At 42.8% G+C, this 22,693-nt stretch overlaps 1 protein-coding gene across 1 annotated transcript in view; it reads left to right on the plus strand.

Annotated features, from left to right (window-relative positions):
* The first annotated feature begins 7,769 nt into the window (after nucleotides 1-7,769).
* LOC129514455 (divergent protein kinase domain 1C-like) overlaps nucleotides 7,770-22,693 on the plus strand; it is a 42,603-nt gene continuing 27,679 nt past the window's right edge. The window contains exons 1-5 of the mRNA XM_055333036.1: nucleotides 7,770-7,851; nucleotides 7,970-8,217; nucleotides 10,156-10,212; nucleotides 17,210-17,393; nucleotides 18,759-18,864. Of these exons, the coding sequence (XP_055189011.1) occupies nucleotides 7,770-7,851; nucleotides 7,970-8,217; nucleotides 10,156-10,212; nucleotides 17,210-17,393; nucleotides 18,759-18,864 (677 nt within the window). The remainder of the gene's footprint in view (nucleotides 7,852-7,969; nucleotides 8,218-10,155; nucleotides 10,213-17,209; nucleotides 17,394-18,758; nucleotides 18,865-22,693) is intronic.

Genomic DNA, 22,693 nt, shown 5'->3' on the forward strand with positions numbered 1-22,693 from the left:
ACCGCCACTTCATTGTCGACATTTAAGACTGTTTCTCCTTTGTGTTTTAGATTCCACGTAAAGACGAAATTACAAAGTTTTTGTCTTACCAAGAAGATCCATCCAGTTTATTGTGAATGGCAAGATTTCTTTTCTTTTTTTTATATAGCTGGATAACATCCCATTGTATACATATCTCCCGGCTTCTTTATCCATCTGTGGATGGACGCTTGGCTCCTCCCGTATCATGCTGCAGTAAATAAAGGGGTACGTGTATGGCTTCAGATTAGTGCTTTTGTTTTCTTTGGGTAAATACCCAGAGGTGCAATTACTGGATAGTATGATGCTTCTGTTTTTCATTTTTTGAGGGACCTCCATACTGTTTTCCATTTTGCACCAATTTACCAATGTCACCATTTTTTTTTTTTTTGCCGATATAGCACCAATTTACATGCCCACTAATAGCACACATAGGTTCCTTGCTCTGCACATTCTCACCAATGTGTGTTATTTCTTGGGCTTTATATATTAACCATCAAACATTTTAATACTTCATAGTCTGTTATTGATGATCCTATCATACCTCTTTGCAAGAGGATATGTATGGAAGTTTAAATTAATATGTACTTTTCTATAGCTAAACCTTCTAAGTGTTAAAGTTTTTTTTCTGGATTAAGTTCCAATCATAATCATCATACGTGGTTGATGAAAACCACCTAAAGGTGGGATCCTTGGGTGGCTCAGTGGTTGAGCACCTGTCATGCCCAGGGCGTGATCCTGGAGTTCCCGGATCAAGTCCCACATAGGGCTCCCTGCATGGAGCCTGCTTCTCCCTCTGCCTGTGTCTCTGCACCTCTCTCTCTCTCTCTCTCTCTCTGTCTCTCTGTCTCTCATGAATAAATAAATAAAATCTTAAAAAAAAAACCCACCTAAAGGTATTACTGTTGACCCCTGAACAACACAGGCATTAGGGGTACCAATTGCCCTTGCAGTCGAAAACCCATTTGTAAGTTTTAACTCCCCAGATCCTTAATTACTAATAGCCCACTGTTGACTGGAATCCTTACAGATATCGTAAATAGTTGATTAAAAAATATTTTGTATGTTATATGTATTATATTCTATAAGGTAAGAGAAAAGAAAATGTTAAAAATATAAGAGAAAATATATTTACAGAACTGTACCGTATCCAAAAAAATCCACAAATGAGTGGAGATATATATATATATATATATCAAACCCATGTTCAAGGGTCAACTATATACATTTGGCAAAGAATTTTTAGATACTGAAAGTAACTTATTGGAAATGTATCCTCTAATCATATCTATTGGGCTTTTTAAGAAATTAGTTCAGATGTCTATAAGTGAGATTATTGCTGGAATGAGGCAGGGTTCCGTGAAAAATATAGCAAGTACCAGTCCTACCTGCCCTGTGAGGGAGGACATGTGGACTTTGAGCAGCTGGAAACTGGTGCCCTTAAAACTCTGAGGCCTCCTTTAAAAGTTCTCCTGTGACCCCAGGTATCTCAGACTGCAGACCACTGCCTTACACCGCTATTCAGTAAAGGAGCCGATATTTGAACCTAAGTGTGCACAGCTCAGAATTCCCAGCAGGTGGCCCTGCAATCCAAAGGATGCTTTGCGGATGGCTTTGTAGCAAGGAATCTGATCTGAGCTTCCTTTGCTAAGTAAGTTGTTCTCTCTTCTCTGCTGGGCTTTCTGGAAACGGTTTCATGAAAGAAAACGAGGAAAGAGGTATGTGGACAGTTGACCAGGGGTTGGGTGCTTCAGAAAGAGAAATGATGTGACTTATTCTGAGAATTTTGGGACTCTAAGCATTATGACTTACTCTTCATTCCAGACCCACTCATAAGAGCATTAGATCCAACTTCCAATTACCACCGTTTCCAGTTCCCAGCATGAGTCAGAGCTTGATTATCCAGAATATCAGTCACTTGTGTGGAGCTAAGCTTACCTAAACACACAGCCACGGGAGCACCCATCCCTCTGGAACACTGAAAATTTTCCTGGGCACAGAGGCTACTTTGGAGTATGTAACTACCCTCCAGCACCGTAGCTGCAGAGACACACGAGGGGACTATGTTAAGAAAATACCTGCCAAGTAGGACAGCAGAGAGGAGAAGCCAAAATACCAGAAGGCTAGGACCAGGATAGAGCAGCAACAAATGCTCTGCAGGGCTCTACATTTCCTTAGCCTGAAGCAGCTGGTAAAGCCTGGTGCCCCCAGAACTGGCCTCCTCTCTTGCCCTGCTTTCATTCCCAGGGCATCAGCCAAGCCCTTTCTTCAGCCTGAAATGTTTGCATTTCCTCTGACCTGCAGGATGTTCAGGATTAGCATGTCTGTCAGGCCCCACACCCCATTGTTTGTGACAGCAACTGGGGAGCCCTGGAGGCTCAAAGGTCCAGGGGAAAGTTTTGGGTCTCTCAGATTTTGTCTTCTGTTTCAGTCCGTGTCTCTGATCCCAGCAATGGGGCTCTAAGTAACCCCTGCCTATGGTTATAGTTAGATCCTGCCTTGTTGTCTTTTAGTGTCATATTCAGGCAGTATGGAAGTATGTTCTCTGTTTTACTGCAGGCATTCTTAGCCTTGTGTTTGTTTGTTTGTTTGTTTGTTTTAATAAAGATGGGTTTAGGCAGCTGTGTGTCTGAACAGGAGCCTTATTGTCAGTTTAATGCTAGATATTCTTTTTTAACATTTGGTGTTTCAGAGGTAAATTTTTGTTGATGCGTTCGAGCGACACTCAGATCTTCGCAACGGAACACTTTTAGAAAGAATGTTCTGGAAGCCACGGTCGTGGCATGCCAACAGGAAGCTGTAACTAAACACATTGCACTTCAGTCTCAAGTACTGACAAGTCCAGTACCTGGCACACAGTAGGTGCTTATTAGGGACTTGAAGAGTGATTGGACAAATGGAGGGATAAAACTATTCTTTCCTCGCGCCTGCCTTGGATTGCTCTCCAACAGTTGTACTTTATAGCTGCACTGATTTGGAAGAAAAGTTAGAATGCTCCCCCTTGCCCCTCGCTGTCCTGCATTGTTAAGCAAAATTATATGTTTACTGGAAAGGCTTGAGACGCAAGCTCACAGTTGCTTACTCATCATCGGAGGCTGGACCTAGGAATAAATGCATAAAATCCTACGTTTGCAAGTTTTAAATATCTGTAGGCAATCTAACGCTATGGCAATTCCAGACAAGGCAAAAAGGAAGTCCAAGGTCCTCCCAACCTCCACCCCCCTCAAGATTTCAACGCTAACCAAAATTTTGGCATATACATGGTCCTTGGACAGAAGGAGGAAAAGGCCCCTTCTCAATTCCTTAACAAGGTTGAGTTGAGGTGTTTTTTTTTTTTTTTTTTTTTTTTTTTTAGGATTTCATTTATTTATTCATGAGAGAGAGAGAGAGGCAGAGACACAGGCAGAGGGAGAAGCAGGCTCCATGCAGGGAGCCCTATGTGGGACTCAATCCCAGGACCCCAGGATCACACCCTGAGCCAAAGGCAGATGCTCAACCACTGAGCCACCCAGGAGTCCTCTCCTTAACAGGTTTTGAGATGCAGTTATCAGCTGGGTGTGTGACAGTATTTACATAGCTTCCAAATGGTTTTCTGTTTCCAGGTATCGCTGAATTAGATCTTTAGACTTAGTCTGAAACTAAATTGTCGTAACTTCCCTTTGGGTTTCTTGCATTAATTGAATATAGGGAAAATGCAGAAACCCTACTAGAAAGCACTGTTTCAAAACTTGCCATATTTAATAGTTCACAGAGCACATTTCCATTCCTTAGGTCATCTGATCCTCAGAGCACACCGTGAGACAGTATTTTCTCCCTGTGTGTCCCGCCACCCTTCTATTCCTTTTTCTCAATGTGATGTATCATATGCGATGAGGGTGGAGTGGGGGTGGCAAAGAAGGCCAATGCCTTCCGTCTGCAGTTGTGATGGCATCACCCTGTTTCTTAGCAAAAAACTCTAAAAAACAATGGAATCCATGAATTTTTGCCTTTAGAAAACAGCTACGTCTTATACAAAAAAGTTCACTTTGACAGAATTCCCAGTTTCTTTTTTATTGTGGTAAGAACACTTAAGAGAAGATTTACTCTCTGAACCAGTTCTTAAGTGTGCTCTACAACTTAGCTAACTATGGGCCACGGAGCTCTAAGGCTTATTCACCTGGCATCACTGGCACTTTTAACTGCTGGGCAGTGATTTCCAGTCCCTTCCCGCAGGCCCTGGTATCTGCCAACCTACCTTCCTATTTCGGTGAGTCTGACTACTCTCAGTCCCTCACGTAAGAGGGACTGGGCTGTACTTGTGCTTCTGTGTCTGGCTTATTTCCCTCAGTACAATGTCCTCCTGGTTCATCCATGTTGCCACGAACAGCAGGATTTCTTTCTCTCTTTTTTTTTTAAGATTTATTTATTTATTTATTTATTTATTTATTTATTTATTTGAGAGAGAGAGGGAGAGCTAGTGAGCGCATGAGCAGGAGGAGCAAAGGAGGAGGGAGAGAATCCCCAGCAGACTCCATGCTGAGCCTGGAGCCTGATGTGGGACTCGATCTCACAACCCCAAGATCATGACCTGAGCCAAAATCAAGTTGGAGACTTAACCCACTGAGCCACCCAGGTGCCCCCAGATTCCCCCTTTTTTAATGCTGAGTAATATCTCACTGCACGTATGTATCACATTCCTTTATTTATTCATCCATCAGTGGATATTTAGGTTGTTTCAAAAAACTGAAACTAGAGCTACCATAGGATCCAGTCATCCCAGTTCTGGGTATTTACCCAAAAGAATTGAAATCAGGATCTTGAAAAGAAATCTGTGCTCCCCTGTTCAATGGAGCATTCTTTACAACAGCAGAGATGTGGAAACAGTCCAAAATGTATTTTAATTACCTCAGGCATTTTTAACTGCAGACTTCACAAAGTCCTTCTCTCTCTGTACTTGGGAGAAAAGTGTTACCTTGTCCGAGAAACGAAAACTGTGGCATTGCATTTGTGAGTGTGCCTGAAAAAGTAGAGAGAGAGTCGAGGTTACACGATGACCCATCAGATGAAGGGAAAACTGAAGAGTGTTTGGAGACCTGCAAGACTCACCCCCCACGCAGGCACAGGGGTGAGGTAGAACATGTGGCTCTGTCACATTTTGCCACAGTTGAGAGGTCTGGAATAAGGGATGAGGAAGACAGGTGATCAAGCTCACTTGCCGGGATTCTGCTTACACGTATACCTTTATTATGACACTGATGTGGATAAAAACTATTTTTCATTTTAGTCTTTTGCATTGATTCCACTCTACTCACCTGTATGAATCTCTAAATGCTGTAAGAATTTCAAACTGATTTTGGAGCTTTGCAACTAATAATGCTAATTGGGATTTCTCATCCTTTGTAAGGTGGCCCATTGTCTGGACTCACCTCTGAGCTGGTGATGAGCCTCCTGGGTTTATAATCCTCTCTCAGCTGCAAGAATACCACTATCTACTTCTCATTGATACTTAAGAATACCCAAATATATAAGGATTATATTTACTGATTAATCAAGAAAGAACTTTTCAATGTTTCAGCATGTCCCCCGACTCCTCATCTTGCACTGATTATTTAGAAAGGATCCAAATGCTGAATTTAATTAAAAGCATGCAACACTTACTGCAGCTGACTTTAGATTTAAAATAAAGGGTATAAAACATAACAGAAACATGTGTGCTCAACAAAAATTTTACCCACTTACTGATAACTCACAGTACGTTTCTGCCAAAACAGCTCTCACGAGTTGTATTTAGTGGTCTGTGATCTTTAAATTTCTGCCTGTTTTTAAGCCAGTACAGTTTATTCTTATGATGTAAAGACGGTGAGGAGATAAAGAGTTCAGTTTTCCATTTTGTGATCAACTGACTCGTCTGTTACCTTTCCTTGTCTTACTTGAGAAGGAAGTAAGTATTGGGGAGACTTTAAAAATTCATCATTTGTTGGCATTTCACTGGCAGTTTGAAGCTATTTTCCCGGCCTGTTTTTTATGTAAGAGGGAGGGGGAGAGGAAAAAAAAAAAAAAACCCTATCCTGTTTCGGAATATAAACAGCATTAAAACCCTTGGCGAAGCAAAAGAAAGTTGAAACTGCTGAACATTCCAGCACATATCAAGAGTTCTGTGTGTTTTAGGTGATAGCAATCTGTCCACGGGCTGGAGGCGAAGAGCTGGGAGGGAGGAAAATGCACAATCCTGTGCGTTGTGTATTTACCGCACAAAAGTTGCAAAGGCGCTGGCGAACCTGTCTTTTCTTTGGATGTAGGAAAATATCCAAACCCCAGAGAATGGCATTTGCTGTTTGCTGTCAGATATCTGTCACCTCTGGGGCCAGGTGAGGTTTCCACGCGGGGCTCGGAGTATCCTTTTGAGCCGGTCTAGGGTAAAGCAGTGTGTTACCGCATTACTGCTCCCTTGCCCTTTGCCTTTGGGTCTTATCTTGGGACTGTTGTTTTCAAATCATTTAATTACCTGCTCGTGAGTTTCCTGGGGCTGCTGAACACCGCGTAGCAGGAGTGAACCACCTCCTGATGGGTCTGGAGCCTAAACGTCTGAGGTGCAGGCCTTGGCAGGGATGTGAGCCCTCTGAAGGCTCCAGGGCAGGAGGCTCCCTGCCTCCTGCAGCATCTGCTGGCTCTGCGTGTTCCTGGCCTTCCCTGGCTGTAGCCGTGGCACCACTGCGACGGGTGCCTCTGTCTCCGTGTCCACCTGTGTGTCCTCTCCTCTCTCGTAAGGACGCCCCCACCCCTTCAGTCAGAACTCCTCCCAGTCTGCAAAGATCCTGTTTCCAATGAAGTCCACACCCTGCGATTCCAAGTGGACATGAATTTGGGGGACACTAACGCAACCTGGTGAATGTGCGTTTTGCAGTCATTTTCTTCTTCTTCTTCTTCTTTGTTTTTATTTTTTTCTTATTCTTTTTTTTCTTTGTTTTTTAAAAAGATTTCATTTATTCATGAGAGACAGAGAGAGAGGCAGAGACATAGGCAGACGGAGACACAGGCTCCCCGTGGGATCCCAGGACCCCGGGATCACGCCAAGCTGAAGGCAGAGGCTCAACCGCTGAGCCACCCGGGTGCCCCTCGCAGTCACCTTCGTGTGCACAGTACAGACCATTCCCCAGGTCTCCCCCTGTGCCCGATGGCTCCCATCCCTCTGGCAGGTCAATCCACAGAGTCAGCCAAACAGACTCCCCGATGATCAGCGTCCAGAGCAGTTCCTGGCATCTACTAGTGCTTCCAGAAGGAAGAAGAGAAAGAGAAAGAGGAAATAGGAGGACAGATAGAAGGAAAAAGTGGTGGGAGAGGAATACTAACGGAGACGAGACACTGAGGAGGGAGAGGACAAAGCAAACCCCTGGCTGTCAGGCTGCCTCATGGCGCCAAAGCAGCTGCTGGCCCGAGAGTGAGAAATGGCACAACTTGCCAGCCCACAGGCTGTCTCTGGGGTGATCTCTGAGGCACAAAAGTATAGGTGGAATAGTGCCAGGATGGGGCTTTCCAGGGACCTCACTCGGGTGGAATCATGTGGGGCTTGTGCAGTGGGGCACATAGCCCACGGTTCCCATCCCCTACTGTGCGGGCAGCAGGCCAGGCACTCCTGGGAAGAGCTGTGAGTGCAGGGGAAGCTTCCTAGAACCCAGGGAGTTTTTATTCTTGATTTTGTATCTGTCTTCTTACAGGGAACTTGTAAATTCCAAATACTTCAGGCCCCCTAAACTGGGGTCTAGCCTGGGCTCATGACGGATGGTAGAGCTGCCCAGAACCACCAGGCAAAACGTCCAAGGCCCATCCAGCTCTGCGTCCCAGCTGCTGCCTCAGGTCATTCCAGAAGACATGTGGGCTTCATTTCAGGGGCGTCTGCTGTCTCCTTGTGATGTGTAGTGTGCTGCCTCATTTTGAAAGCCCACTTAGCTTTTCACTGTACTTAATTTTACAGAAAATAAAATTGGAGAAACCATCGGTATCCGCTATCGCAGGATTACTTGTAGCTCGGACTCTTGGTTATCTTCGAGAACTACCTCCCCTCTTGGAAGAATCCCCTGGGCCCTGGGCAGCTTTAAAAACCAGATCATGTCCCTGAGGGTTTCTAGTGGTTCTGGTGTGACAGGTCTGGGATGCAGCCTGAGCGTCAAGATTCCTGAACCTCCCAAGGCTCCTGGGTCAAGGGCCACTGATGTGATCCAAGTTTGCCTACCCAGTGTGCTTATGTGCTTGGGAGGGGCTGTCCAGGGAAGATGTGAGGGGACTTCTGTGCACTTTCCAGAGGGTAATGGGCTGTGAAGGAGCCAGGGGCACCTCTGGGAAGATGGGCAGCAGGAGGATCTCATCCCTGCTGCACTTCCTTCGGACCCTGAGCATGAGATGTCTGTAGAGGGATGCAGTGAGATGGGGTGTGAGCGCCTGTGTGGAGTGGAACAAGGGCTAGACTGGGGGGGACTGCTTTTCTGTAGATGCTGCTGCAGATCAGGGTGGAAGCCTCTCTCTTGCCTGCTCCCCAAGGCCAGTGGCACCCCAGCACCTGAGCCCCCAACGTCAGCTCCTGGAGGAGACCTCGGTGTCTTCGTGATGGGCAAGGGTTTGCTGAGGGATTCTATGGGCAACAGGTGCTGGAGCTGAGGGGTCTGGGGTGCTGCCTGCAGCCAGTGGGCAGTGGGGGCCCTAGGTCACTCCATCAGAGATGCTGAAAAGCAACTGGGGGCACCATAGGGTAGGGAGATTTATAGCACTGAGCAGAGTGGGGGATTGTGCCACAATACTAAATACAAAGAGGAGCTGTGTCCGTGTTTTGTAATCCTAGTGTGCTAAGACCCAAGGCATAGGGCGACATTTCCATCTGGTGGATTCAAGAACTCCCTCAATACAAGTAAAGACAACGAGTTTCCAATTAAAGCTTTTATTGAACAGATGGGGTTCAGTTGTTACATGCTACCAGGAACACTGAACAAAGTTTTATTCCGCTTTAAAACATTTGTTTCCCGTTGGGTGAATGCAGGCAAGATAAATGAAGCATTGAGTTCAGAGACACAATCTGTTCATGGGTTATTTTGCAGGTTTTCAAACTGTAAACAGTTGTTGTCGCTCACAATTCAAGTGTCATTTTTCATTGTGTTCTAAAAAGAAACAAAAGGAATTGGAGCCTGGTTTTATGAACATGAGGAACTCATCCTTAAGTGAGCCTGCTGTGCTCAGGGCTCAATGCTCAGGTTTCTGAGTATGCTGGAAATCTGTAGGACACAGCTGAACACCCACTTGCATCCACATGCAAGGGGTGTCTTATCGGTATGGCCCATTCTCTAACTGCCTGGGATGCCTTGAGAATATTCCTACCTTCAGGTCAGTAAAAATCGTGTGTATTAGCTTCCTGTGGCTACTGTAACTAGCTAACAAAAACTTAGTGACTTAAAACAGGAGCAATTCATTCTCCTACAGGTTTCAGGTCAGAAGTCTACAATGAAGGTGTCAGCAGGATGGTTTCTTCTGAGAGCTTCTGGGGAGAATCCACATCTTTGCCTTTTCCAGCTTTTGGAGGCACCTTGTGCTCTCTTGGCTCATAGTCCCTTCTCCCTTCTCCAAGTTTCTTCCCTTAATCACACCTGCAAAGTCTCTTTTACTATATAAGGCGACATATCATAGGTTTCAGAGATTAGGATGTTGATGCCTTTTTTGTTGGGGGCTGTCATTATTCAGCTTCCCCCACGTGTCAGGTACTACTAGTGGAGGAGTCTCTTGGGAAATGAACGAACCCCAATCAAACACCCGTCTGGAAAGTCCAACTCTGCAGTGCCCCAGATGAACACTTTGGGGTCTGTGTTTCTGCATGGTGAGTTTTGACTTAGTCACAGGCTTCCTTTTCAGGTTGCTTACATCAGTAGAAATGCTCAGCCTTTCTTTCCCACCTTCCTTTTGTTGATAACCATCTTATTTTATGTGTGTAATCAGATGTCAAATGTGACTCTTCTATAGTCTTTGCAGTTGTGATGTAAACCTGTAAGATGAGAACAATGCAATAGGTCCAGATATTCTAACACCCTGGTGTGGGGGCCACTGCAGCCAAGGACTTGCACAGGAGGTGTCCAAAGTAGTTCCTACCGAGATTAACCTCCTCCTTTCTCACCTCCACAGGCAAAGCCAAAGATGTTCAGAGAGATTGAAGAGAGAGTTGATGAGAAGTTCTTTAGAGTAAGTTGTTTGAGTGCTGCATATCTGTTCTCCCTTCCCCACTGAGGAGAAGAGGTGGTGCCTGACAGACCTGGAGCCACTTGGAAAGCTTGTCATGAGTCTACTGATGTAAGTGTCTGATTCATGCTGGAAAAGCTTATGGCTCAATTCCTACAGCACTGGCTGCCCTAAGCAGACTAGAGGAAGTGGCTGGAATGGAAATGATCTGCTTCCAGAGTTTCCTGTGGGCCAGATGTGGATCCTGCAGGAGGGAACCAGACTGGATCATCTTGAGTCAGAATCTACCCAAGAGAAGCATCTGGGGAAGGGGATCCCAGAGCAAGGGCAGAGCACAAAGTGCAGACAGTCAGAGGAAGCATCAGATAATCAAGTAAGTTGTAGGTAAGAGCCCTGGGAACGTTATCTCTGAAGAGCTCATAAACGCTTCTCTTAATAAACAAAATCAGCATTTGAAATATGCCATACATAGAGAACTTCAGTGTCAAATCATAAGCATCCTCAAGAGGCTGCCATATGCATGTGAAAGTCACCCTACGGAGTTTTGCAATGCACAGTCTGTAGCACTGTTTCTCACTTCTTTTCCATCTCCTGTTCCACAACTGTAAGGTCCTGAAACACCAGCTAACAAGTGGAGGAGGAGTTTCCAGTTCCTGCTAATGTGGAGGCTGAGCATGGACTTTGGGTACTCTTTCCTTTAATGAACCTTGGATTATAGATAGAAACATGGAATCAAAACAACAACAAATAAGCAAATGCAAATTCCCTGGGAGACCCATGGCTGGTGTGGGAGTGGAATAGGTTGAGTGTGGTTATAGCACAGAGGGTGGCTGGTGTTGGCCAGGGGAGAATAGGTGAAAGGAAAACCCATGTAAGCTCCCTGCTCTTGCCCCAGTCATTGCCTTTGGATCATCATTGTCTAAGACTGATGATCTAGATGTCCATAGGAGTAAAATCAGGGCAGGACCAAATCCAGGCTGAGTGAGGAGTCCATGCATCTACTCATTTACTCCACAAATATTTATCAGGTGTCTTCCATGTTCTAAGCACCAATCTAGACACTGGATATGGCAATGACAAAATGGAAAAAAAAAAACAAACAAACCATGTACTCGTGAGTGGGAGCAGCAAGTGCAAAGATCCTTAGATGGAGATGTGTCTGGTATATCCAAAGAACAGCAAGAGGCCAGAGGAGCCACCATAAAGAGAATAAGGGAAGGAGAATTAAGAAATGGGATCGAGAAGTGATTAAGAGCACATCATGTAGAATAAGGTAAGGCTTTAGTTTTTAATGTAAGCAAGATGGAAATCCATTGAGGTCTTGAGCAGAGAAATATTTATCTGTTCTTGAGAATGAACTGGCAAGATGGAGGCTGGGTGAAGAGTTAGGTTGCTACAGGTAGAGGTATGGATGGAGCTTGGGGTGACAGTAGGGCAATGGTAAGCAACTGAATCTTGGATATATGTGGAGGTACAGCCAACAGGATTTGATGATGGATTAAATTTGGGGGTAAGAGACATAATTCAAGGATGACACCAAGAAATTTAGCCTAAGCAATGCAAAGAATGAAGTTGCTATTAACTGAGCTTGAGAAGCGTGCAGAAGGAATAGTTAGGGAATATTAGGAGCTCAGTTTTTGACAGGTTAGGTTTGCGATGCCTATTAGTTATCTTTCTGGACACAGATAAATAGGTCAGGAGTTCATGTCACAGGCCAGGGCTGTGATAAGAAGGTAAATGATCATGAAGATGTTACCACTGTAAATGCATGTGTACCTAACAACTGAACCCCAAAATACATGAAGTAAAAACTGACAAAATTGAAGGGAGAAACAGACAATTCAATAGTAATAGCTGGAGACTTATATCCTCCACTTTCAATAATGGATGAACAGCTACATGATCAATAAAGAAAGACTTGAACATCACCAAAAACCAACTACACTGAGCAGACATGTAGAAGAACACTGTCTCTAACAACAAAGAAAACATATTCTTCTCAATTACATGTGGAACCCTCTCCAAGATATAACATCTTAGACACAAAACAAGCCACAGTACATTTAAAAGGACTGAAATCATATGAAGTATGTTATCTGATCATAGTGGAATGAAGTAAAAAAATCAAGAAGTAAAAATAATTTGGGAAACTCACAAATATGTGGAAATTAAACAACAAACTCCTTAGGGGCACTTGGTGGTTCACTCCGTTAAGGGTCTGGCTTGGGCTCAGGTCATGATCCTGGGGTCCTGTGATGGAGCCCTGCATCAGACTCCCTGCCTAGCAGGGAATCTCCTTCTCCTTCTCCTTCTGCCACTCCCCCTGCTTGTGCTCTCTTGCTCTCTCTCTGTCTGTCAAATAAATAAATAAAATCTTTTAAAAAATAAATAAAATCAACAAACTCTTTAGTAATCAATTGGCCAAAGAAGAAATACATTGGCCAATTGGCCAAAGTTAGAAAATACATTGAGATGAATTAAACAAAACACAATATGCCAAAATTTATGAGATGCAATTAAAGTAGTGACTGGAGAGAAATTAATAGTGATAAATGCCCATATTAAAAAGGAAGAAGGATCTCAATCCATAACCTGATCTTCCACCTTCAGAGATAAGAAAAAGAAAAGAAAAATCTGAAGCAAGCAGGAGAATGGAAATAATAGAGAGTAAAACATTAAAAAGAATAATTAAATAACCATAGAGAAAAATAACAAAGCCAGAAGCTGCTTCTGTGGGAAGATCAGTAAAATAAATCTTTGGCTGGACTGACCAAGATATAAAGAGAGATGATAAAAATTATTCAAATCAAGAATAAAAGAGGGGACACCACTCTTTTATGATGATGATAAGGAAATCCTATAAATAATTGTATGCCAACAAATTAGATAAACTGGATTGAATGGATAAATTCCTAGGTAGACAGAGACCAGTGAGAATGATCTGACTCTACCAATAACAAGTAAAGAGAGATTGAATTAGTAATTTATTTTTTCTAAAGATTTTATTTATTTAGTCATGATAGACAGAAAAGCAGAGAGAGGCAGAGACACAGGCAGAGGGAGACGCAGGCTCCATGCCGGGAGCCCGATGCGGGACTCAATCCCGGGACTCCAGGATCGTGCCCTGGGCCAAAGGCAGGTGCTACACTGCTCAGCCACCCAGGGATCCTCCCTGAATTAGTAATTTAAAAACTTTCCACAAAGAAAAGCCTAGGCTCAGTTACCTTGACTGGTGAACTCAACTGTACATTAAAAGAAGAGTTAATACCAATCCTTCATGGCTCTTCCAAAAAATAGAAGAGCAGGAGATACTTCCAATATCATTCTATGAAACCAGTATTATTCTGATACCAAAACTAGACAGGGAGCACAAGAAAAGTATAGACCAATATGCCTGATAGTATATTAACACAAAAATCCTCAAAAGAACAGCCAGTGGAAACTAGCAATATATAAAAACAATTATATAGCATAACTGAGTGGGATTTATCCCAGTAAGGTTGCAGGTAGTGTGAACAAGATCCTTTCAGAGACTTTATATTTATATCATATATTTGTATAAATATTTATATATTTATAGCCTTAAATAGTCTTGTATCTTTTAAAAAGAAGACATATCAGTATCACATTAGTGAACTAAGGTTCCAATTTAAGAAGTTAGAAAAAGAACAAAAGAGCTTCATAAAGTCTAAAAAAGGAGATAATGAAAAAAAGACTATTATTACCAAATTGAAAACAAAGCAATAAGAAGACTGATCAAGCTAAAAGTTGGTCTTTTAAACTTCTGGGATATTACTTAAAGAAAAGAGGAGCAGTTAAAAATAGATAATATTACAAATGAAAAAGAGGACATGAAGTAGATAGAGGAGCTATTAGAAACTCTTACTACATGTGACTCAAGAAGAAATAGAAGTCTATAAGAAATAGAAAACCCAAACAGTCCTGTAACTACTACAGAAAGTTAGGTATAATTAAAAATCTTCACACAAGAGAACATCAGGTCCAGAAGATTTTACACAAGTCTTCTAAATTTTCAAGAAACAGATCATTCCAATCCTATACAAACTCCTCCATAGGAAGTGCTCTTCAAATCATTCTATGCGGCCACTATAATTTTGATGCCCACACCAGAAAAAAAGCAGTTTATTAAAGGAAAATGAGAGACTTATTTTACCCATGATTACAGATGAAAAGTTCTAATAAAATATTAACAAACTAAATTTGACTGTGCATAAAAAAGATAATAAGCTATGATCAAATTGGATTCAGAGGAATTCAAAGATTTTTTGATATTTGCATATTTATACTTTTGATTTACTGCATTAAGAGATCAAATGAGATAAACCATATGACCATATCAATACATGTAGAGAAAAGCCTTTGATAAAATCAGCATCCATTGATGATTTTATTTTATTTATTTATTTTTTATTTATTTATTTATGATAGTCACACACACACACAGAGAGAGAGAGAGAGAGAGAGAGAGAGAGGCAGAGACACAGGCAGAGGGAGAAGCAGGCTCCATGCACTGGGAGCCCAATGTGGGATTCGATCCCGGGTCTCCAGGATCGCGCCCTGGGCCAAAGGCAGGCACCAAACCGCTGCGCCACCAAGGGATCCCCATTGATGACTTTAAAAAAGCATCTTAACTTGATAAATGATATCTGTGAAAAACAACATTTGAAGATTCAAAATAGTAAATATGTTAATTCTTCCCAAAATGATTTCCAGATTTAATCCAATTCCAAATAAGATCCAAGCAGGATTACTTTGCAGATATAGACGATCTAATTTTAAAATTTATATGGAAAGACAAAAGGATTAAAATAGTGAAGACAAATTTAAAATTTTATGACTTATTGTAGAACAATAGTAATCATGACAATATATATTGGCAAAGGAATAAATGCACAGATCAATGGAAGGGAATAGAGTTTAGAAATGGATCCACATAAATATGGCCAAGCAAAATTTTGACAATGGTAGAAAAGCAGTTCAATGGAAATTTCAAATCAAGAAGCCTTTTCAACAAATGGAATTAGAACAATTGGATGTCCATATGCAGCAAAGGGATCTTCCTCCTCAGGCTTTATTCAAAAATTAACTTAAAAAGTGAGACCAGCTGTCTGGTAAAAACAAGCTCTTTATTGAGAGATAATATTTACATGCCACATTTCCAGTAAAGAACTTTCATCCAGAATCTGTAAAGAATTCTCCACTTCAACAGTAAGAAAGTCAAATAAAACACAGGCAAAGACTTGAACATTTTACAAAAGAGAATATGTGATGACAAATAAGCACATAAAAAGATGTTCAATATCATTAGATATTAGGAAAATGCAAGTTAAAACCACAGTTGCTGTCTATAAGTCTCATGTGCCCCTTCATACCAGTGTTGTCTTAGATAGCAAATTCCAAGAGGGCAGGGAATTTAACCTGCCAGGATGGCTAGAATTAAAGAATACTTACAACATCAATGCCTCGTGAGGATACGGAGCAACTAGAACTCTCAGCATTGCTTGTCGGATTGTAAAATGGTACAGCCACTTTGGTAGGCATTTTGGCAGCTTCTAAGATAGTTAAGTGATCCCATTGCTGGGTATGAAATTCCTAAAGAAATAAAAATGTGTGTTTACACAGAAACCAGGACACGAATATTCACAGCAGCTCAGTTCGTAATCACCCCAAACTGGAAACAACACATTCTTCAACAAACAGTGGTACGTTTATACAGTGGAATACAACTCCATAATAATAAAAAGGAATACATTATTAATACATGCAAAGACTTACATGAATCTCAAAACATTATGTTGGAGTGAAGGAGGCCAGTTTCAAAAATATATGGTTCCATTTCTACAACCTTCTCAAAAAGTCCGATCTCTCACGATGAATCTATATTGTGAGATTCAGTGATTCTCAAAAGGACAAAACTTTGTGATTACCAGGGGGTGGGGTGGAGGTAGAGACTAATGTAGAAGGGCAGTTGGTGGGGCATGGATGATGGGATTATTCTGTGCATAAGGCTGCGTGAATCTATACATGTACTTAAATTCATAGCATGGAACACACACTCACACGAGTTGATTCTACTGGCTTGTCTGCTCCTTTAAAAATAACACAATAGAAGCTAATTATCAGTTAGGACGTGTATGGATGATTCTTATCATGCACTTTCTTAATTTATTTTTTTAATTGAAGAATAATTGACATAAATATAGTATTAGCTTCAGGTGTGTCACCTAGTGACTTGGTATTTATATACATTGCAAAATGGTCACTGCAATAAGTCTGGTTACCATCTGTCACCATCCGAAGTTGTTGCAATATTATTGACTGCATTCCCTGTGCTGTTTAAACCCTAAGTCCCTGCAAGTCCCTCATGTGAGCAGAATTTCTTACAGCTCCCAGTAACATTTGTACGATTTCTTCAGTTACACAAAGAAAACATTTGACGAAGTCACAGGAAATAAAATAATATGGGAACAAGACATGGATGCCTACTACTACCACTTCTGGAAAAGCCTGAAAGGAGTTTTGGGGGGTGGTGCATAAGGATTGCAAGGAAACCAAAGCACCCTGATTTGCAAGTTGGGGAGGAGGGGGACTAAGAAATAGGAAGAGGAGAGATCACAGGCCCCTCCTCCGTGCAGATGTTCTGGCCTGAGGCCGCCCTGAGCCAGGAAAGGAGAGACTTAGTGAATGAACTCTGGGGCTCTAATGTTAAACAGGACTCTTGACCACCTAGAAAGGAGGCTATTGTTTGGCACTGAAAGTGATGAAGCTGTGAGAATAGCCAAGAATGTCTGGAGCCAGGGGTATTGCTCTGAAAAAAGCAAAAAGACAACACCTGGAAATCTGTGATGTGACCCCCTGGTGAGAGGACCTTTGGGGCTCTTTATGCTGATGAGATGCTGACCTCTGATGGGACAGGTGCAGCAAAGGGTGGGGGGCCGGGACCTGCTCTGGGATGTCCCTGTCCATTCCCTGCTTGTAGAGGAGCAGGACCCACGGGCAACTCCCCAGCTCAGAGCAGATCAAACCAGCGCCCTCCCTGCCCCCTCGGAATTTACGATCCACAACCACAGCATTTGTGAAAGGGCATAGACAACTCCGCAACCGTTTCCCGTTACAACTGCAGTCTGCGAAGGAAGAAGGATTAAGTGCATTTGGCAGGAGGAGTGAGTGAATAAGGGAAAAACTTAGATGATGGAATGAGGAGAGCCTGGCAGGGAGCTTGGAAAGGGAGCCTGGGGAGCGTGGGAGGAAGGCTGGCCGCCAGGGAGTTGGGTGAAGACCGTGTTGAGCTAATTGGCCTGCAGGGATGAAAGGCAACTTTTATTCTGGCTGGAATTACTTGATTACTTGCATTGACTGGCATTTGTCATACGCGATTTTCATCCTGAGTAATCCTGTGCATTGGCAGGCGTGTAAAATACAGTTTTTATAGCTTTTTAAGAAAGCACCACTGGTCTATGTTAATAGCAATCAGAACAGCCATACCCTATGCTTTAGAGAGTCCATTTTCTGACTTCACAGAGGCAACCAGGCATTACCAGAAGGCTCTCTTTCATTATTGCTTATATTTTTCTTTACTAAACAATCCTGTGTTCTAGCAGAGACCCAAGCAGATCTCTGTACACCCACGTTCACAGCGGCATCATTCATAAGAACCGAAAGATGAAATCCCACCCGAGTGTCGATAGATGAATGGATAAGCAAAGTGTGGTCTATCCATACAACAGAATGTTCTTCAGCCTTAACAAGGAAGGGAATTCTGACATTTGCTACAAGATGGATGAATCTTAAGGATGTAAGTGAAATAAGACAGACACGAAAGGGCAAAAATTGTATGATTCTATTTATGGGGTACCTCAATTAGTCAAGCTTCTAGAGACAGAATGTCGGATAGAGATTGCCAGGGGCTGGGGGAGGGGAAAGTTAGTGTTTAACAGGGACACAGTTTCAGTTTGGGAAGACAGAAAGTTCTGGAGATGGATGGTGGGGATGGCCACACAGCAGTGTGGATGCACTTAATGCCGCTGAACTGCATGCTTGAAAATGGTTAAAATGACAAATTTTATGTTATATATTTACATAAAATTTATGTTATAAATTTTTTTAAAAATCATGTTTTCTAATGGGAAAACAAATATCTTTCAGGCACTTGTTTTATTGTTAAAAATTAGTATCACCAAAGAAAAATACATAATACCATCAATCTATTTATGAACCATTTTCATAGTTTATCCTTAACTATTTTTCTCTGTTGCTTATTTATTCAGTGCCAGAATTCGCTTAAAGACTTATTAAGGTGCCTGCTGTTTAGCGAATCATCTCGTGGCTCCCTTTTCTGCCTTTTTTAAGGTTCTGTTTAGTTCTGTAAAAAAATTGTAGCTAGTGGTGGGATATGAAGAAGAAACCTTAAACAATGAGAAAGTTTCTTGTTTCTGTGTCTTGTTTGTGCAAATGTATCTGCGGGGACAGTACAGAAATAATGCTGTAATTCTTTACCCAACTTCTGAAACTGCTTCATTTCCCTTAAGCGTCTTTTGGGGTGCTGTCTCCCACAAGTTCACTGTCTATAAAGTATTCTTCCGAAGGACCTTCTGCTGATTCCCAGTCTCGAGATGGGGTCAAGGAGAGGAGCTGGTGGGACCCTTTCCCCACTGACATCTGAGGACCTGCTCAGAGCCATGGGCTGGAAGCTGAGGAATTCAAGACACACAGCACTGCTTTTCCCTCAAGAAGTCCCTGGGGGAGTGGAAGAACCAGATTTGTAGAATAGGCACACAACCAGATAGGTATCTCAGAAAGGTGTTTAGACAGTGGCAGGGTGTGGACAGGAGAGGAGGATCAGTAGGTTGAATGGATAAATAAACTGTGGTCCATCCACACAATGGAAGGGTAATCAGCGTTAAAAAAAAAAATCTCTGAGCTATCACGCCATGAATAGACATGATGGAACTTTAAATCCACAGCAGTACATGAAAGGAGTCAATAAGAAAAGGCTATGTACAGTAGGATTCCAACTTGGGCATTCTGGAAAAAGCAAAACAATGAGGACAGTAAAAAGATCAGTGGCTGCCAGAAATTGGGGAGAGGGAGGGATGAATAGATGCAGCACAGAGGATTTTTGGGGCAGTGCAAATGCAAATGCAAATACCCTGTTCCGTATCATAATTGTAGATACAGATCATTGTTTGTCCATTTGTCCAAACTCATAGAATGTACAACACAAAGTGTGAGCCCTAATGTAAACCCTGGTTTGTGGGTGATTTTGATGTGTCCATGGAGGTCCATCCATTGTTACAAAAGTACCACCACTTGGGGTGAGGGCAGGTTCTTGATAATGTGTGAGATTGTGCATCCAAGAGAAACCTCTAAACCTGTCATTTTTTTCTGTGAACCTAAATCTGTTCTAAAAAATAGTCTAGTTAAAAAAAAAAATCCAGTGTTAGGTGTGAGAGAAGGGTAGGACCAAGGATCACCCTGGGTTTCTGGACTAAGAGGTAACTGGGTGGACTGTGACATCATTGGTGGATTTAAGCTCCCAGAGGAGTGCCCTGACCAGAGAAGGTGGAAGTTATCTGAGCCGATCAAAGGCCGTGAGATGCTTTCTGGGGAGCGGGGCTCAGAGGGCACAACCTCTTCTACGTAATAGTGCAAAAGCCACTACTATCTTTCAGCAGAACTTGGAGAGCCGGGACTAATGGGGGTGAGGGGAAGTTGGGGTGATCTGACACCCGGGCTGCTCCCTGCTGACACTTAGTGACCCTTGGTAATAAAATCTAATTCCAGGATGACCAGTATTTTCAGGATGGTTATTTGGCAAAACAGCCGCAGCCAAGACATTTCGACTTCTCTGATTTTAACAACTCAGACTCATCAGGGAGCTGAGAGCCTTCTCCTTTCATCTGCAGTGAAAAAGACCTACTTAATTAGGTGAGCAGTTAGAGCTGCAGACTATTTCGGGTTTGCTTTACAGAAGCACACTGCTCTCTGCAAAGAGTTGCATGTCATTTGCCAAAAGGGAAATAACAAATTCTGGAATGTCCCCCTTTGCTAAGGACCCCTGTGTGAGAGTCTCACTGCCAAGTAGCATGATACATTTTTTCTCTGCGACGTGTTTCCATGTGAATAGAATGGGCTCAATAGGGATCTTTCACATGTGCTCACATGAAGACAGTCTGTGTGTCAAGTGCCAGCTGGACAAAGGGTGCGGGGCAGGAGGGAGAAGGACCAGCATCTGCACGGTTACTCCCGTCCCTCTTGCACTGGAGGGAAATCCCACCAAGCAGCTGTGTCTTGAGTTGAAATGAAAATATGAGAAGAGATGCCAAAAAAGGTTAGACATTTCCTAAAGTTTGTCCCAAACAATGTGGCGCAACTGTAGGTGGTTAGGGAACCCCAGAGGCTTATAAACCAAGGTGAGCCCTGTGAGGAACACCGTGATTCATTTTGTGCAAAGGTTTCTGGCCAACCTTAATGAACAACAAAGACCTCAACAAAACAGCCCCACAAAGACTGCAGCAAGTGGTTCCGGATGTATGACGTTAAAAACAGTATAGGAAATAATGAAATAAAGCTGAGCATCTGTCCGTTTTCAGTTCACTAACCAATATCGCCGGTGTCCTAAGACCAAAGAACAACACAGCTCGTGTGTGTTCGCCAGAGCTGAATTTCTGCAGCACCTACAAAGGACACGGTGCTCCATGTTCTTGGGCTTTAGGTCCACTGACAAATCCATGACAAGCCATAGTTTCCCTCTCATGCAGGCTCTTTCCACCACCTCAAACCAGGCAGTGCTGTGAAGTAGAGAGGACCTGGACTCCAGGTTCCAGAATGTGATTCTATTATCACAGGACCTACTTGCAGGACAATGAAGGCACCATTGCATACATCGTAGGCCACTTCTGGTCCTTGAAAATAAAAATGAAGAGTCTTGATTAGGGGAAAGCATTTTTAAATCACAAGAAAAGCCCTCTTTACATGTACTACGATGGCCATAACCAATGTCACGGCTGTTGGCCAGGATGGGGAGAAACTGGAACCCTTGTGTATCGCTGATGGAAATGTAAAGTGATGCAACCACTTTAAACAACAGCTTGGCAGTTTCTTAAGCTACACATAAATTTGCCATAAGACCCACGAATGCCATGCTTAGGCATTTAAGGAAAATGAAAACATATGTTCCATGTGAGGACACAGACATACATGTTCAAAACAGCATTATTCACAATAGCCAAAAAGTGGAAACAACTCTGATGTCCATCAAATGGTGAATCTCTGTGGAATGGAATACTGTCCATGAATACAAAGGAATGAGGTACTGATACCTTCATAACATAGATGAACCTCAGAAAAACTGAATTAAGTGCAAAGAACTAGGGGGAAAGACACCTATTGAACGATTCTATTTATATGAAATGTTTAGGAAAAAACAAATGTGTGGAAGCAGACTCATGGTCGCCTGGGGCTGGGGCTGGGAACAGGCAGTGAAGGTAGACAGGCAAGAGAGATCTTTCTGGGGTGATAGACATGTTCCAAACTGGATGTGGTGATGGTTGCACAATTGTAAATTTACCAGAAGTCATTGAATTATATGCCTAAAACTGAGGAGAGTTTATGCATGTAAATTATGCTTCAATAAATCTGTTAAAGACTAATGATGCTGACTGGAACCCAGTAATCTGAGACCACATGGGCTGGAGGATGTCTGGTCTAGCAGGCTGCCTGCCCTTAGAACAGAGGGAACTGTTTGCCCTCTTTATATGGGCAAGAGCCATTGTCCCCAGTTTCTGGGGGGATGACAAGAGATTTCCTCTGGCCCCTGGAAGATGACAAACATGAAACAGAAAAAAACGATATAATTCTGTGGCTTGGCCCGCAACCCCTCCATCACCATGGCTCACAGCCCATCCTTTTCAGGGTCACTGTGCATGCTTGTAGTGCAACACCTAGCAGGTAGTCCTGGGATCAGCAGGGGTTTGGTAACAACAGCTGCAGACCATCTTTTGGCAGGGACCCTTGGGGGTCCTGGGTGGCCAGCAGGCATGGGGAAGGGCAGAGAAGCAGCATATCCTCCTGCAGAGAATCCCACGTCTCTGGGAGTAACTGTTTTCACCAAAGGAGGGCTGAGACCCTGTTCTTTCACCTCTACATCTTTGACACCAAAGTAGTGGCACTTATAGAATGAATGAATGAGTGAATAAATGAATGCATGAACTCCTACCATGTTAAGCATTATTACAGAACAATGAGCAAGACTGTGAGATCACAGAAGATGAAGAACTTGTACTTCTAAAGTGGTTCAGGGTAGCCCAGGTCTGTAGTTCTCGGATGTCTAGCATCACAGCAGCTGATGAGACCAGAAGCTTCGGATACCAGAATTCTGAGATTGGCTTCTCTTGCAGTGATTCATCTTAAATAACAATGCCTTTTTTTTTTTTTACTATCTCTCTTTGTAATGGGCGGTTGT

Source organism: Nyctereutes procyonoides, unplaced genomic scaffold (genome assembly GCF_905146905.1).
Source record: "Nyctereutes procyonoides isolate TBG_1078 unplaced genomic scaffold, NYPRO_anot_genome, whole genome shotgun sequence".
NCBI classification, from domain to species: domain Eukaryota; kingdom Metazoa; phylum Chordata; class Mammalia; order Carnivora; family Canidae; genus Nyctereutes; species Nyctereutes procyonoides.